The following is a 17,600-nucleotide window of genomic DNA, read 5'->3' as shown; positions in this document are numbered from 1 at the left end:
CTTTAGCATTTAGTGTTAGACCCCTGACAAACCTCTCCCCGATTCGTCTCAATGTTCCTGCGGGCGGAGAGACGCGCGTCCTGCATGAACATTTTTGAGACGCGTACGGTAGCCAGAAGTTAAAAGTTCTCATTCCTGATGTTCACTACACCTTTTTTCGGTCAGCAAAGCTTAGCTTAAAATGCTAAAACGACGACCTCACCATCGATGTATTGGCGTCAATGTACGTCAGAATTAGTTGTTCTCTATCAATGAGAGCCTGCCGCAAGCTAAGCTGCAACTGACTATAAGAGCAGCTCGGAGGTTCCGAGGGAGCCTTGCAGCACAAGAGCTAGAGATAATGATACATACCCCCTAGGTTAGAAAGCGTTTCATATATTGTCATGTCCAGGTTGAATTTCCTACTGACTACAGTACTCGTGCGACACTTCAACAATAATTATATCTTATTAGGCATTTTTGTGTGTAGTATCGCTGAGTATTTTTTAAGAGTTGCGCAGTATTTTGACGAGCCAGTAGAGTAATAGATTTTTTTCCGCCAAGTGTTTCTGTTCATTTCTCGTAAGGTGGGAAAACCATAGCGGATGGAGAAGCGTTGCGCGCGCAGCCGACCGGTAAAACAGGCTTTTTTCTCACAGTACAAAATAACCAATCCTACAATATCGCAGGATATTTGAACTCTATTCGCCCCTTATTTTTACTCTACTTTGTGCAACTGGATAATAACTTATTGTTATCGTGTGTCTATCGGAGGTTCCTCCGGACCCTAATCAACAAAAAGGCCAGAAGCCTGATTGCCTCTATTGATAAAATAAAAATCCTTGTGTGTACCCTTCGCTTTTGAAGGGAAAGACAGTAATGTCAGAAGAAGGAGAAACCGCATAAAATTCTCAAAAATCGCTCGGGGACACACAAATGGTTACGTTCGGAGTCAGCCGAGTGGGTTAAACTTTAATGAAATTCGGCATCTTAACCAGTAAATTCGCGCGAGCCAATCGTTTTTTATGCGTTATTTTCTGTTTTCTTCTTCTCGATTTTTTAATTTTTTTGCGTTGTTACGGGGTGACATACTGTTCTGCGACGTTCTTATTTTTCTGATCTCTCTGTGATCTGTGCTCCGCTGCTCCCTGTTTAAGCACGTCCAATGTCGCAACTTTGTCATTACGTAATATAACTAAGTAACGTCACGCAATGAAATCTATTCAGTCTTCTGAGCTCACAAACGACGAATACATTTACATGTTCAACAGGTTTTACCATCATAATTCCAATGCAACACAGTATATTTGTATGAAGGAGAGATCACGTTTCTCAGAATTAATCGCAACTTTGAACTGTCTGCTCTAACACAGTCTCATCACCACATGATTCGATCGAGCAATACGCACGTGATCAGTTATTTTCCATCCATACAGTCGACAAGTAATTTTCCCATGCCATCAAACATCGTTGTGACCGTGGTTACTGTTTAACTACCTTCCTTAGATTTTTGAAGTATAATTTTCAACATAGAGCTCTTCCTAGCTGTTTGAATCATGTTAATTTGTTTCTTTACGCATCTGAAATAGTTTAAAAGCGAAAATTCTGAGTAAAATTGGTTCAAATCGATATAAATTCATTACAAACATGTTAATGTTTTACGAAACAACCCCCATTCATTGCCCGAATAGCCAATCACCATCGAACATTCCAAATATGGCGGGTGTAGGTATAAAAACTTATTTCAGCCCTTTTCTCGTCCTCTTTTAACTCCGTACGATAGAAAGTGATTTAGTGGTCTCTTGGTGGTAGTTGTATCCTCAACCAATTCAAGGTCATCATGCAGAACGGTGGAAAGCTCCAGTACAAAGTCGGTGAGTTTGAAGGCAATCGAAGCTTGTGATTTTAATTGACACGTGTGATGATTTTGGCTGCTGAAGTGGCATCGACATGTTGGTAGTTTCGGCTTGCAATGGAAGTTAAGATTTCGTAATTCGATTAAACTAATATATAAAAGTTATTTCTTATAATACAGATACTATGAATTCTGTAGTGCTTTGGATGAAAGTTTTTTTGATCGGTTTTGGAAATTTTAAATTCTTGCTTAAGAAAGTTCAAGGAGCTATGTGCATTATTACCTCGTACAGCTTTCACGTGTGTATGTCGGGGCGACATGAACGCAATTGATTTCATAACAAGATTCTGTTATAGAGAGTGAATGCCATAACCAAATTTCCATAAACTGAAAAGTAAGAAATCCTCCGTCTTGAGGTCAGTAAATCCTATCGGGGTTGTTTCAAAGTTGCGCAATTTTGCTTGAGGCAGTTACAGTACAGTACTCCAGCAAATGGTGTTTTCGATATAAGTTTTCGATAAGAATTGAGTTCACTTTCTCTACAATACGTGTCTGGTGTTTTGATTTAAGAAAACCGCGATATTGCACTCGTTTCCGAATCAAACGCAGAACGAATCGTCTCAGGAACCAGTCAGTTTAGTTTGGCTGTCTCCATAGCAGTTCAACTAGTTGATGCAACTAAGAAGGCACTAGTTTGCCTCAGATAATCTTCATGGCAGTCATATAATTACCCATGATTTCAAACCTCTCGTTTACATGGTTTCTTGTCTGTAAGAAATAAAGTACCTACCCATAGGGAGTGTGCACCAAACTGTGTTTGATTACAAGCGCCCATTAACCGCATTCCTCTTCTAGATTCAATCATTGTGGTACTGATGTGATTTTTTTTCTTAGAGGGCATGGTAACGAATCTTGCAATTCCAATTGGCCCCTAGTGTGTTCTAGATTTTCTTATCTCTGCCCGCAGGGCATGCATCAGTGATTCGCAAAATACATCCTTAGCTTTGTTGCAGTTATTCATAATTATATTCAGTTTTACCGGCTGGGCAGTATTTTTGAGCAAATCAAGCTTTTCAATAACTTATTAATCCTGTCTTTTCTCTTTCTCTCTCAAATCACTTTAGTTACCAGCAAATTACTGACTTTGAAATGAATTCGTGACAGCAAATTTGTCATTAAGGTATCAGAGAAGGAGAAAAAATATTAAGAGAAGTTATATGTTGATCTCTTGTGGTAGTGTTTAAAGAGGGTTAAAGAGGAAATTAGACATGAGAAGTAGTGACAAACACAATTATCATTGTCATCATCATCTCATTATAACTGGGGGAACAAAGCAAGTGTTCTGGCTAGTCATCATTAAGTTGTGTCTTATTGCCTCCCAGCTGACATCAGCCTGGCTGATTGGGGTCGTAAAGAGATCATCATGGCTGAGAATGAAATGCCTGGTTTGATGGAGATGCGAAAGAAATATGGTCCCACAAAGCCTCTCACAGGAGCTAAAATTGCAGGCTGTCTGCACATGACAATCCAAACTGCTGTTCTTATTGAAACTTTGACTGAATTGGGAGCTGAGGTATTTGTAAATACTGTTTCTTACATATGGATTGTAGAGCGAATGTTAAATTTTGATATAACTGAGCAAAACAATTTCAGGTGCACTGGAACATATAATCTACTATAAATCCTGGTCATTGTTGACTTATTCTGCGTCTAGTTGAAGACACTTGAGCAAGGGAAACATCTCAATGTAGATCCACTCAAACAATAGCCAAAAAGCAAGCTAGAGAAGTGCTATTTTTATCATTATTTCTTTTGTATTTAAGAATTGGTTCATACTTACGTTGCACATATTGAGTCATGAATACCCATGGCAAGTTTGGAGAGCATGAAACAAGTGCAAGAGTCAGAAAGCTTAGTTTTCTGCATTGCTTTAGGAATGAATTATCATAAACTCTTAGGCTAATTTCGTCTCTTAAAACTCTTAAAAGACGTATATGGTCATTAAAAGCTAAGTTTTTTGTTTTTCTCACGATGCAGTCATGTGTGATGAAGATCATGATGTTTCGACTAAACGAAATGTTGCGATCTACATCAGGTGTGACTACATCATGATATACCTCTTTTAAAAGAGGTATATCTTTCAAAAAACTTGGCTTCTATTGTTATTCACCACAATGAATAACCATGACCTTTTCTCTATGGTCATTTATTTTTGTAACAAGTATTGATTAGCAAATTTACTTTCATTTTGAGCTTCAAAAGGTCTATCTCAATTGGAATGGAACGGAAAACTATCTGGAGATGGGAACTTGCAGTTAATGTGAAACCTAGTGTGTCGTGTTATGTATGCATGGCTGTGCTTACATTCCTCTTAGGAATCGGGTAGGACTTGCAGGTGTGTTATGTTGGTCAAGATTTATACTGACAATACAGGTCTTTGCTGTCACAGGTTCAGTGGTCTTCTTGTAATATCTTCTCCACCCAAGACCATGCTGCAGCAGCTATCGCTAAGACAGGTGTTCCAGTGTATGCCTGGAAGGGAGAGACTGATGAGGAGTATGTCTGGTGTATTGAGCAGACCCTTGTCTTCCCTGATGGAGAGCCACTGAACATGATCCTTGATGATGGTGGTGACCTCACCAACCTTGTTCATGACAAATATCCCCAGTTTTTGCCAAGTATGTTAGAGGTTGATTCATGCTTCTTGATAGATATGTAATGGATAAAATTGCTACTTAGCACTGCATGAATATTTTCATTTTGTCGGGTAATATTTTGGTAAATTGATGACTTAATGATTTGCCCATAATTGGACCTAAATTGAACACCCTAATATCAGAATGCATATTCTCCATAATGTTTTCTATACATTTCCTAAGGTGCTGACAAAGAGAATTTGTTTAAAAAATCAAGAGCTTTTTTAGTTAGTGATCATTTCCTCTGTTCTCATAACCTTTGTGGGTGATTCATGGGTGGTATTGTAAGGAGAAGTTAGATGCTAATCATTCTAAGTGGTCAAGGGGATAAGCTCTGGCTTTGAACAAGGTAGTTTTACAGCCCCTCCCCACATGAAAGAGTGTGAATGAGCACCAACAAATTTTTAGGGAAATCTATCAAAATTCTGGGAATAAAGTGTTCTGATATTTTCTAGAAGCCAGCATCGAATGAACAGTACCTGGCAAAGGTTAAAATTTATGTCAGATCACCATAGGCTTTTATTGCTTTGTCTGCTTCAAGTAGCCAGCAAAAACACTGGCTGCTGATGCTTCTGAAGACCACTGGGTAACCTTTGATAGACTAAAATCTCACTCAGAGTATGTAACAATCCTGCCAGTTTCCATGTGTAACTTGACCCTTTCATTCCCAAGATTACGATATATTTTTTCTCTGAACTGTTTGTAATAGATTTCTGATAATTTTTGTATGAATAATTTGGTGCTAATACAAATAATATTCCTTAATTTTTTTTCTCTCTGCCTCTCTGTTTGTATAAATATTTACACACTGTAAAGAGAAATTCCTCCTTCTGTCACTCTGGGGAGTGAAAGGATTTAGTTGGAAAAACTCCAGTAAAGAGACTTGCTAAGCTCCTGTGCTGATTCTTATCTCTGTTTGTGTGATTAAACTATTAATTGTTTTACTTTAGAAAAGTTAACTTACATGATATACAATTTTTATATTCCAGAAATCAAGGGACTTTCAGAAGAGACCACGACTGGTGTACATAACTTGTACAAAATGCTTGAGCAAGGCAAACTGAAGGTGCCAGCCATTAATGTCAATGACTCTGTTACCAAGAGCAAATTTGACAACCTGTATGGAATCCGTGAATCTCTTGTTGACGGTCTGAAGAGAGCAACAGACATCATGCTTGCTGGAAAAGTCTGTGTTGTAGCTGGATATGGAGATGTTGGCAAAGGATCAGTACAGTCTCTCCGTGGTTTTGGTGCTCGTGTTCTGGTCACTGAAATTGATCCCATCAATGCCCTTCAAGCTGCCATGGAAGGTAAAGTATGCAAAAGATATGCAACTTGTCAGCTTTCTGTAAAGAAAAGAGAGTACTCACTGGGTGTTGTGTTATATTGGAAATTGCGGCTGAAGTTTTATTAAACTGAAAGAAACCACAATAAATAAAAATTTTCATTTGAATACAGTGTAATTCAACATTAGAAAGTTCTGTAAGAATGCTTGTCAGCCTAGATTTAAGAGCTAAGGTGTTGTGGTTTTTTTAGTGTTAAAGCTGTTAGCAAGAGTTTAAACGTGGAGATGCAGGTAGAATGCTCATACTAATAAAGAATAACAATGATTAAGTGTTTTGATATGCTTTGTGTTGCCCTTGTTTGATTAACAGGATACGAAGTTGTTACCATGGAAGAAGCTGCCTCACAGGGACAGATCTTTGTCACATCAACAGGATGTAGTGGAATCGTCACTTCAGAACACTTCTTGAAGATGAAGGATGATGCCATCATCTGCAATGTTGGCCATTTTGATTGTGAAATTGATGTTGCATGGCTCAATGAAAACTGTAAAAAGGACAACATCAAACCTCAGGTACAAAGCATCTTCTGTGACTCTCTTCATAACTAAGATGCAAAGCCAGATTTACCAGTAATGTTAAAAAAAAAGAAAGAAAAAGACATGAAAAAACCGTATCACTCCCAAGGTCTGATGAGTAATTATCCTTGCTGTCTACCATTTAATTCTTATGATACTACTTCAGAGAATTTAGTTGTCAATCAACTATTGATTCTCCAATTTATGTTTTCATTTATTCTGTCACTTGTCTGCTTGATATTGTACCGATATAGTAAGGAGAAATTCTGTCTTGGTCACTTTTGGAGGGAAAGGCTTAACTGATGAACCATGGTGGAAATGGAAATCACACTGATATGAACACAGCTCCAATTTAGGTTTCCTAGTTTGAACTGTTGACCCAAGATTCAAGATTTCATTTAATTTTACATTAGGTTGACCGTTACGCCCTCCCCAATGGTCGTCACATCATCCTACTTGCTGAGGGCCGTCTAGTAAATCTTGGCTGTGCCATGGGACATCCATCATTTGTCATGAGCAACTCTTTCACAAACCAGGTCATGGCTCAGATTGAACTTTGGGAGAAGACAAGTGAATACAAAATTGGTGTTTACATGCTGCCCAAGAAGGTGAGAGAATCTCTGGAAAGATACTTGATGATGAGCTTTAAAGGTCCACAATTGGTGATTCTTTGAAAGGCAGAACCACTCTTGTTATGATATTATTTATTTCCCTGATAATTTTGCATCCCTTTTGCATCAAAGATCTGCAAGCCACATGAAATTCTCCCAACATTTATTTATCGGGTCTCTTTGTACACACATGTGAATGCTACATATGTATCTCTTGGCTGTTGTCCTGACTTGTATGACCAATATTGTTGACAAGGTTGTAAAAATGGAATATTGTCAAGAAAGCTGGATTGCTGATTGCATCTGGGTTGAGAGATTTCTAAGTTTTGAGAGTTATGAAAAGTAGTTGAGCTCACTTACATTAATTGAACTGCAAAAGGAAATGTAGGTGTGGAAATGTCTGATTTATCAGATTTGGAACTCTCATTCCCATGGTTAAGTGGCATAAAATAACCCACACAAGTCTTAGGAGAATGCTAAAAAAGTTTGTACAATACTCTTTTCCGAAGAGTGATGCATAAACTTTTTCTGTGTTCTTCCAACATCTTGCCAAGAGTTACTACATTGGTTAATGGAATGGAAAGGGCAGTCTGTTGCTTTTATAACTACTATAGGACAGGTTTTTGACCAATGAGAGTGCCTGTAGTATCTCAGTTATACAATAATAATTTTTAAATGCATACATTTTAATTGTCTTTCTAGCTCGATGAAGAAGTTGCCAGGTTGCATTTGGACCATCTTGGAGTTAAGATGACCAAGCTTAGTGACAAACAAGCCAATTACTTGGGAATACCCTCTGATGGACCTTACAAACCCTCTCACTACCGCTACTAAATACCCCTTTTTGGGATTGGACAAGACAGTGGACTTTTAACAACAAATTAATTTCCTTACATGTGTTTGTGGAGATGTTTATTCCTCTATGTCGTAAACTTTGGTGTCAGTGGCGCTATTTATTATAATTGTGTTGCTTAAATAAACAAATAAGCCTACTGATTGGGAATACTTTGGTAAGTTGTTCTACTATGTAAAATTGCCCCATTTCCACCTCAAGCTGTCAAATACCTCAAAATGGGAATCTGGGAATAATGAGCAAGTCTGTACTGGAGCCCAGTGTCCCACCTTGCCGGAGCTCACCTGGTTTCCCTAGTATGAAGCAGCTATGAGTGTTATTATTGGATGAAATGCTTTTATGATGCAAGGTTACCCCCCTCTCTCTCTCTCCCCCCCCCCCCCCCCCACAACATTTCATCAGTCTTTCCCAATAGTTAGCCAGTACCCATATGTACTCCTGGGTGGAGGGTGGAACTGTGCAAGTAAACTGTCTTGCCCAAGGACACAACACATTGACCAGCCAGGTCTTGGACCTAGAGCTCAGTGCACAGATCATTTAGCCACTGCTTTGCAGTCTGATGAACAAGTGTGCCAACGTTTTTCTTTGGAGACATGGAGTGATTCTTGGTGTTTTGCATCATTTCAAGATTTGATCTTTAACACAGGTTTTGAAAGCCTCTTGTAAGGAGCAAGGGAGGATCAAACCCCAATGAAGCCTTTACACCCTAACATCAGTATGCATATTCTCCATACTATTCTCCATACATTTTCAAAGAGGCAGACAAAGAGAATCTGTTCAATAATCGAGAGCAGCTTTAGTTAATGGTCATCTCCTCTACTCTCATGACTTTCATATTTGATTCAGGGGTGTTAGAGTAAGGAGAAGTTAGATGCTAGTCACTCTAAGGGGCCATAGGTTGAGAAGTTTTCTTAATTAGCAATTGTCACCCTGGTAATTGGTTACATACGATATGAATGATTTGCAAAGATTTGCTCGCTAGTAATAAGCAAGATATTTCTCCCCCTTGAAATATTTGCAAGTATATTTCCTCTCCAGACTGAAAAGCTGCATTGAAAAATTTTGTGATACTTTGTTTCTGGGCGATTGACTCGAACCGTTTCTTATGGAAAGAAGAGTTTAAAACATAATATGGGGTGGTAAATAGCGGATGATGATGAGCTACAACCACTGTTTTGCATGTGTGGTTCACTCCCAGGAATCATATTAGATTGTGTGACTCATTTTGATCTAATTCAATCACACCTTGTACCACTTAGAGTTACTGAATTTCGGTTCACTTTATTTTGCTTGGAGTTAAGATTTTAAAAGTGCTGCTTCCGGTAACGGTACTTGCTCTCTTGACAGTGAGAGGCACACGATACTGGAAAGAAAATAACCAGGAAGACAAAAAATAAAACTCTCTCAACAATTTCAAAAAAATTCCAGCGAAAAAATTGACGATAATACGCGAACCTCGTTTTATTGGTGTAAAATTAAATTCGTGTAAGAAATTAGATCTTGAGAGGTAAGGGTCGCGGGTCTAAAGAAACATTCACACTTCAGTCTTGGAGCTTTGGATCGTCACTTAAACGATTTATCGAAAGAATTGATATTCGACTTGATTGAGTCTGTTGCGTTTAATTTTGTAATGGACGAGCTATTGTCGATTGTCTCATAGGACAAAAAGGACTGTGTTTCCTTTGCCTCTGCGTTTGTGATCTCTTTCACTCTTGACGTCATGTCTTCGTCGTTCGATTCACTTGGTCCCAGTTTCCCCTCGTCATGTGAAAGCCTGTCACTTAAAACTCAATATTCAGACTGTGTGGAAGAGGCTGTGAATTATATTTACACCAAACGAGCGAATGATTTTTTGCACTTTACAGGGGTAAAAGTCTACGTCTGCAGTGAATCCCAACATGTTGGTTCCTCTCTATTATTTAGAGGAGGAATACTGCATACAATTTTGGTAAAAATTGGTTGTTCTTGGAAGTTAACCATAGGAATTCGACCTGCGAACAACAGTGAGCCTTGATGTTATATATTAGATGGCTAATTTTCATAAACCTGGCCGGGAGGTGATTTGAAGTGAAATTGCTGAAGACTGATGATTTTTCCTCTCGGAATAATGAGGACGTCAAATGCTCTCGTATGCGCAGGATTTTTAAAGAGAGGGGCGATTTTTGCTGTTTGCCTATTCGTGTTTTGCGAATGGTTTATCTACTACATGGTGATACTTCAATGTTCGTGGCCGGTATTTACTATCGAGGAACATGCAAAGTCCTCCGAACCTCTCAGGACCATGTTACTGACCGATACACACTTGCTAGGGTCGAAAGATGGCCATTGGTTTGACAAACTGCGGAGAGAATGGCAAATGGAAAGAGCTTTTCAAACAGCTGTGTCCTATTTCAAACCAGATGTCATCTTTTTACTTGGGGATCTGTTCGATGAGGGTATGAAATGTAGTGATGAGGTAAGGCTGCCTAGATAGGTGCAGAGGATTTCTCTGTATGATTTTTTTTAATGCAAAATATTTATTTTAAAGCGTAAAAATCCTGTGAAAAACCTACACGAGCAGGCAAAAGCGTTGACTGGTACACAAACACATAAGCTGATGACAGATGTGCAGTTGAAGGAGTTACTTGTCTCCATTTAGATTAAAACATTTCAGCTTGCCAGAACTCACCAACATCGTGGTCTCATTATTTTATAAATAAGAAATTTGTAATTTAACTCAGAAATATAGATCTGATGAGTAGTAATCTGGGTCCTATCAGAAAAACCACTCCTTCTTTGTTATTCCCTCAATTTTTTGCTGTTGAATTTCCAAACCTTTTCAAATTTTTATCTTGAATGTAAAGAAGTAGCTTATTTTGTGACTGGTGAGGCTTAAAACTTTAGCAAGACAGGTCTGTAAAATGTTCATGTTTGGAATTGTTGTGGAGATCAGGCAGTGACAGATACTCTGGACAGACATCAATGTTTGCACTAAGGTAGGAATTGCCAGGTGAGATCTCAGAAACCAGGCCTGTCAGGTTTACCTTGTTCACAGAAAGAGGCACTAAAATAAAACACAGCTCAATGACTTGAAGTTTGTGAAGGAATATGGGATAATTTTCACACATACCAGTAGCCACCAGTAAATTAAATTAATGAAACAGAATATTTCACTGTAAAACAGGAATGGAATAAGTACATCCAGCGTTTTCACAAGATGTTTCGTCATTCAACTCATACCAAATTTTATGTTGTGGTGGGGAATCATGACATTGGATTTCACTATGAGTAAGTGTAGAAGAATATATTCATAAACTTTATTCCATGAGTGCATGTTGGTATGAGTTGACTATAACCAAAACTTGTATCCAACAAGCACAAATGGAATAATTGTTTCATTAAATTTCATGAAATCCTGAATGTTTGGATGTTTGGAGCTTTTGTCAGCCCTGCTACAGTTGGTGCAATGCATTTAAGGTGACTCAGAAGTTGAGTTGAGTGAACCAACAGAACACTAGAAATGTTATATTCGGGATTGAAATTGTCAAATTGTCTGTCTTGGTAGCTCATGGGAGTTTAAAGTTAAGGAGTGTGCTTGTCGAGGTTTTTACTTGACATTTTTTTTTTTGCGTTTGTCTTTAAAGGGCATCTGGTGATCAGCATCTCTTTCAACGATTTTCAGCTGAGTTTGACTCTCCCTCAGTAAAACTACTGAACATTAGAGGAAACTTGTAAGTACTGTTGTTGTCTTTTTTTGGTTTTTTAGCCTTAAGTAAACTTCACAGTCCATTAGAAATCTACTTTTCCATGATAGTACTTGTTTCAGGGGTTTCATGAAAAGTCAGTTACTAGCAGTGTGCTGTGGCCTATAAGACCTCTTACTGTCATCTGTTTAATCTCTAACCTGGGTTTCCCCTTACGGTCCCTTTCCAGTCACAGCTGCCTATAACCTCATCAGCAGCTGCATGTGGAAAAAATTAACTGTCATTGAAAACCCTGTTTGTTTGCTTTTAAACTTTCTACTTTGGAGACTTCCCCTCAAATAGGTATTTTCCCAATATGATAAACCTTGGGGAAGGTAATGAATATTTTTTTGATGCTGTGTAGTTTCACATTCTAATTGTTTTATTGCATTTAATGCAGTTAAATGCAATTTAACAGAATTAACAACAAAGAGCATCAGCATTCTCTTGTAGTCAACGGTTTTTGCACATGTGCATACATCAGATTTCCATGTGCCCTTTGGTTGAGGCATTCTTGCATGTGATTCAAGCATGAACTTGCAGCATCGCGAGGGGTAGCAGCTCATTGTTTTCCCCACCCCTTCCCTCCTTCCCTTTCCTGTGTGGGGGCTCATGGCTGGGTTGCCAGGATTTGTCAGCCATAGGGGAAGTCTCCATCTAGGAGCTGGCTGCCAGTAGTGGAAGCTCCTGGATGTTTCAGGCACCCAACCTCCACCTAGTGATGCAGTTGTTAATTATTAATTTTCACTGTAGGTTTGTCCTAGTGAACTCCATAGCACTGCAAGGTGATGAATGTTCCATGTGTTCTGAGGCTATGACTCAACTAATGAATGTGGCTAACAAACTGAACTGTCACAGAGAGAGGTCTAGTAAAAAAGTTTATGAAGATGTGATCAAAAAAGAGAAGAAAACATGTGATCTACCCAAGGATTCTCCAGCCCCTATACTTATTCAGGTATTAGACATTTTTAGTACCTCAAGTTGTTGTGATGATATCTTAAGGCATTATGTTTATACTAGTTAAATCGAGGAGGTCCATGCCTTTGGTAAAATAGTGAGATAACATGTGCATTTATCCATGGTAAAAGCAAAATACATTCCATTTATTACCATCACAGAGTAATGAAGTGACACAATGGCCTCTGGTGTACTACTCTCGAAAGCTTTCTAGAAAACTTTCAGAGTGACTCAGAGAACTATGTGTTGGTTATTTTGATGTGAAATATCTTTATGGTGATTAATGAAGCTACACACTTTACCTCTGGCATTTCATTTCAGTTGTTAGAGACACTGACTAATGTTGGAGTAGCATAAGTTCAATCTTCTTCAAAATCTGAATAATTTTTAGGCTTTCTTTTTCCATAACTCTCTCAATTGAAAGTTGTGTTTAAATCAACTTGATACATATCATTCACTCACCAAGTATTTTTCATTTTCCAAATTTGGGATAAAATTCCTTTCTTTGCAGAGAAAGAATGACTCACTGAAATTTTCTTCCTCCATGACTTAATCCGCTTTTTAGGTCTTACTTACTGAAAATTTTAGTCCCTAGTGTCAGTTTACTTATTCTTCATGCTATTCTTTCTGCATTTCCTGTGGTACTGATAAGGAGAATTCATCTAACAATTAACCCTTTCACTCCCAAGATCTGATTAGTAATTCTCCTTACTATCTGCCATACAATTCTTATGATGTTAGTTTAGAGAATTTGGTATTGGATCAACTAATAATCCCATGATCAATATTCTTCTCTATTCTCATCACCTACCTGCTTGAAATTGTATTGATTTTGTAAGGAGAAATTCTGTCTTGGTCACTTGTGGGAGTGAAAGGGTTAAGAGCTTGACTAGGCGGTGATCATTTCCTTTATTGAATTTTTGGTTCAGCTGTCATAAGGTAGGAAGAAATTAGATGCTTATCACTCTTAGGGGGTCAAAGGCCTTACCACAGTTCAGCTGTGATGATAGACTTGACACAGCTGACATTGTCATAAATATATCTCTTTTGCAGCATTTTCCGTTGTACCGTAGAAATGAAGTGAGATGTACAGGAGTTGATGCCCCTCCTGACGAGGAAAAGCGCTCCAAAAACAGAGAGAAATGGGAAGTGGTTTCCAAGGAGATGTCTCAAAAGCTTTTGTCATTACTACGTCCACGCCTAGTACTGAGTGGCCACACCCATCATGGCTGCTATCTGTTGCACGATGATGGTACCCCTGAAATGACGATTCCTTCGTTCAGCTGGAGGAATAGAAATAATCCTAGTTTTGTTTTGGTAAGTTTATCAGATAGAATAGCTGTGAATTAAGTGTTGAGAGGATTCCAGGGTTGTGTTGGTTCTGCTTCAATACGCCGGGATGTGATTGTTGTTAATAACTAGCGTCACCCTCTCAACTCATTAGAAAAGCTACAACAACGACCTTCCGATTAGTACTTCGGATGCTCTACCGAGTGTTCCCGATTAGAGTCGAACCTATGACCTTCCGATTAGTATTTCAGATGCTCTATCGAGTGTTCCCGATAAGAATCGAACCTAAGACCTTCCGATTAGTACTTCGGATGCTCAACCACTGAGCTAAAGATGACTCGTAATGTCCATTCTTCTCATTGTTTTTGCCGCTCTATTGAATATTCCTTGCCACAATTATTTTCCTCCAAGGTGTGTCCGTGGAGAATTTTAGGCAACAGAAGCTTCAAAGAGTTAACTTTGGTGTTTATTTTCCTTTTTTAGAGCGTCATTTCCCCGGAAAAGTTCGCTCTGTCAAAATGTTTTATTCCTCGGGAGAGCACGGTAATTGCAGTGTATATCATTGGAGGAATCGTGTTTGTTGTAATGAACTTTGGACTTACATATACATCCCTTAGAACTCGTAGAAAATTCAACTCTTGTGTTAGATGACACAGGGTCTATTAATGCAAAATGTCTGTGGTTTATTTTTCCTGTCCTGAACAAAGATATGTTGCAAATGAATTGTAAATGAATTTCAGTGAGTCCTTAATTTATAGTAAATACATAAGAAAATTGTCTCGAGACCATTTTAAGCTATGGAAGGGGAAACGAAATAAAACTGCGATAGAATTACGACGTGTTTGCTGGACTTGCATCGTTTTGCATCTGCATAATGATAGACAAAAGTATCTTATTTACAGAAAAGTATTTTATCAAGCACATTTTGGATTCTCATGAGTGCGATTTCCGTGGGGGGATTTTTCTTGTCGGAGTTGAGAAATGTTGCCTAATTTAAAGACATGGATTTCTTTTGGTAATTTTTCGAACGATTTGAAGGCTAGGAAACAATCAGCAATAAACAATCACAATGGTAATTGAAATTTGGTTGAATACCACTCTAGTGGAAATATGAAGTGAATGGTCCTCTCTGGCCGGAGGGGACTGGAAGAGAAAGAGAGAACCTAGGTAACTTTGATCAACAGTTGGTGCAATTTGTTGCTAAACGCTGTTACTGCTCAAGTTGTAAACGAGAACCAAAGTGTGGAAAAAAAAAGAAGCACAAGCAATTTTGATGTTAGAACTTCCTACCAGGTGGCAATTTGGAACGTTTACGTCTCAAGCAGTGGATACTATTTTGTCCAACAATACCTCCACCTCGTTCCCAGATTCGACGAAGTGAGAGGACCCTGGAAAAGAGGATGGCAACAATTCTTCTGATTTGTTCCCATGATCCTTAGGACAAGTGATGCCGAAAGGCGGAACACACGTATTGCCAATTTCCAAATGGCTGATGTCTCTTTCTGCTTGTTTCTTTCACTAAAAGCTTTTACCGTTTAAGTAAACAAACTTAAACTTGGCAGCACATTACGGACAATTAAACGAAAATTTGTTCTGAGTGGAGACTTCTTTAAGTAGATGCTCAATCTGCTCAAAAACGTTCACCAACCATACATTCTCTTAAAATTTGGGTTTTGTTTCTCCAGAATTGAGTGGCAATCTGGGCCGAAGTCTTCTGTGATCTGCCTGTGCGAGGGTCGCTTCTTTTGTGGCTTTGACAGACGACTCAGGGCGTGAAATTAATTTTTTTTTCTGATAGCCACCTGGTTCCTAAATTCTTCAAAGTGGTAGCCAATTCAAAAAAAGTTGGTCGCCATTTTCAAAGACAAACAAAATCTTTCTTTACGCTGTCAGCGTTTTAGATAGACCCTCCAAAATTAAGTTAGGGAAAAGATCTTTAACGTGCTACAAAGAGGACACTAGGATGGATGATATACAAAGTTCAGGCTCATCAAGTTGTAAACGAGAACCAAAGTGTGGAAAAAAAAAAGAAGCACAAGCAATCCAAGATGGCGTCTAGTTATCGCTCGAGATGCATGTGCTACGTTTTGGAAACAAACTTAACGAGGAAGTTTGTAAGGATTTATCTTTGCAAATCTTTTTAATTCACTATATCTCTTGGTAAGGTTATGATGAAACGTTCTGGTCGCCAATTTGGCGACTAACTTTCAGGATTTTGTCGCCAAAGTGAAAAATTTAGGCGCATTGGCGCCTGTATTAGGCGCAATTTCACGCCCTGCCGACTTCCGTATGCTTTAAGAGAAAACAATGTTAACAGCTGCAGTTTGCCTGTATGCTCGCTTTTTGAAACAACGTAGATGCCGGTTTAACGTATAAAAATACAGGCGATTTTCAAGTTGGTAAACAAAATTATTGAAAAGCACAGGATCGAAAAAGCCTTAAGATTAATCTCACTAACTGTCAAAGGCAACAAAAAAAAAACCGCACACTGTTTGATTTTGTTTGAATACTCCTGTCTTGATCTTGACAATACTTTAAGTGGCCTAGAGGCAAATATGTACTCCACAAGACACTGTCAAATTAATTTATTTTGTGCAAGATTAGTTAAGATTTCTTTGTTAGATTCGACGAGTCATAATGCTCTTGTGATATTCAGCTGGTCATGGGTCCTTTAGACCAATCAATTGGCAGGCACAAATCTTCCATCATTTCTAGTTAAAAGTGTTTTATTGCTGTTATTAAGAAAACGTTTGATGTTCACCGCAATTTGACAGCTGTTCATTTTAATTTCACTGAATTTATTTTGTCTTTGGAATAATTTATTTGATATCTCGTTTCCTTTACCGGCCCCGGCTTTCTTTTGTTTTCTTTCTCCACCTAAACCCTTTCTTTTGGGTTGTGTGAATTGAATTGAGACAAGGCACAATATTTGTGGCGAATTAAGTGAGTAAAATCCCTTTTTCTTGATAACCCTGTTTGAGTGTTTTACCAAGCTGATGGTTATTGCGAGCCATTATTTTGCACTTATGGGAAAACTTTCCAACTACGTACGTCAGAAGAGAGGGACGGAGTTTATTTACAAGTGTGAGAAAGAACAAAAAAATTGTCTTTACAAATTGAAATTGACTTTTGCGCCGTTGTTGAGGTGATAACTCGATAGCATTCACTAGCTTTATTACCATCGACATTAAATTATGATTATAGTTAACGACTTTAAATGCATTTCGACTTTAGATTAAATATAACATGGACAAAGTGCTTAGGAGAAGACAGCCCTTGTTCAAAGCGTTTTAATGGTCGCATCAAGTGTTCCTTCTTTCATGAACTCTTGGGATTTAAATTCATTAATGTAGCCAGCTTTACCTTGCGCTTTTGAAAAACAAGTCAAATTTTTTTTTTTTCATTTTCAAATTAAAAAGAGGCACGCCCCCGAATGAAAAATAATAATTTTTTGTAATAAGAACTCATGCATGACAATCAAGTTTTTTCTTCAAGAGGCTCAAGTATGTGCATTTACGTTTTAATTTTGATCAGTTCAAGAAAGTGACTGTATTCTATCGTCTTCAAGATCTAAACTTTTGTCTTACAGTCTGTTGATTAAAACTATTGAGACAAAGATGATAAGAACCACGATTTCGCTTACGGCTTTAGTACAAATTTGATCCATGTAAGCCTTTCTTGTTTATATTTTCCTCGAAAACCACGAACCAAGATTCCTTTTTTTTTAGGTTCAACTTGCTTTGTGTCAGCTCCGGCACCTGCTAAAAAGTAGGCGA

The 17,600-nt window shown here is 38.2% G+C and overlaps 2 protein-coding genes across 2 annotated transcripts; both read left to right on the top strand.

Moving 5' to 3' along the window:
• Positions 1–1,692: 1,692 nt before the first annotated feature.
• LOC131794150 (adenosylhomocysteinase B-like) lies at positions 1,693–8,005 on the top strand. The gene is made up of 7 exons (XM_059111673.2): positions 1,693–1,853; positions 3,217–3,407; positions 4,284–4,512; positions 5,520–5,840; positions 6,186–6,388; positions 6,805–6,999; positions 7,705–8,005. The coding sequence occupies exons 1-7, from the start codon at positions 1,820–1,822 to the stop codon at positions 7,834–7,836; spliced, it is 1,305 nt and encodes a 434-aa protein (XP_058967656.1). The 5' UTR covers positions 1,693–1,819; the 3' UTR covers positions 7,837–8,005.
• A 1,637-nt stretch (positions 8,006–9,642) lies between these two features.
• LOC131794271 (metallophosphoesterase 1) lies at positions 9,643–14,661 on the top strand. The gene is made up of 6 exons (XM_059111782.2): positions 9,643–10,310; positions 11,019–11,122; positions 11,479–11,565; positions 12,331–12,532; positions 13,588–13,851; positions 14,308–14,661. Exons 1-6 carry the CDS (start codon positions 9,942–9,944, stop codon positions 14,473–14,475), a joined length of 1,194 nt encoding a protein of 397 aa, XP_058967765.2. The 5' UTR covers positions 9,643–9,941; the 3' UTR covers positions 14,476–14,661.
• The last annotated feature ends 2,939 nt before the right edge of the window (positions 14,662–17,600 follow it).

The sequence above is a fragment of the Pocillopora verrucosa genome, chromosome 3, assembly GCF_036669915.1.
Source record: "Pocillopora verrucosa isolate sample1 chromosome 3, ASM3666991v2, whole genome shotgun sequence".
Classification (NCBI taxonomy): domain Eukaryota; kingdom Metazoa; phylum Cnidaria; class Anthozoa; order Scleractinia; family Pocilloporidae; genus Pocillopora; species Pocillopora verrucosa.
Note: the sequence above shows the minus strand (reverse complement) of the source record. Positions and strands in the feature narration are given on the sequence as shown.

What these genes read in the sequence shown, in the direction of transcription:
- LOC131794271 (XM_059111782.2), top strand. Translation starts at nt 9,942, where the DNA reads ATGATTTTTCCTCTCGGAATAATGAGGACGTCAAATGCTCTCGTATGC. An exon ending in CTGAACATTAGAGGAAACTT is followed by an intron (nt 11,566 to 12,330) that starts GTAAGTACTGTT and finishes TTTTCACTGTAG; the next exon opens with GTTTGTCCTAGTGAACTCCA. An exon ending in CAGCCCCTATACTTATTCAG is followed by an intron (nt 12,533 to 13,587) that starts GTATTAGACATT and finishes TCTCTTTTGCAG; the next exon opens with CATTTTCCGTTGTACCGTAG.
- LOC131794150 (XM_059111673.2), top strand. Translation starts at nt 1,820, where the DNA reads ATGCAGAACGGTGGAAAGCTCCAGTACAAAGTCG. An exon ending in CCTTCAAGCTGCCATGGAAG is followed by an intron (nt 5,841 to 6,185) that starts GTAAAGTATGCA and finishes TTTGATTAACAG; the next exon opens with GATACGAAGTTGTTACCATG. An exon ending in TTTACATGCTGCCCAAGAAG is followed by an intron (nt 7,000 to 7,704) that starts GTGAGAGAATCT and finishes TTGTCTTTCTAG; the next exon opens with CTCGATGAAGAAGTTGCCAG.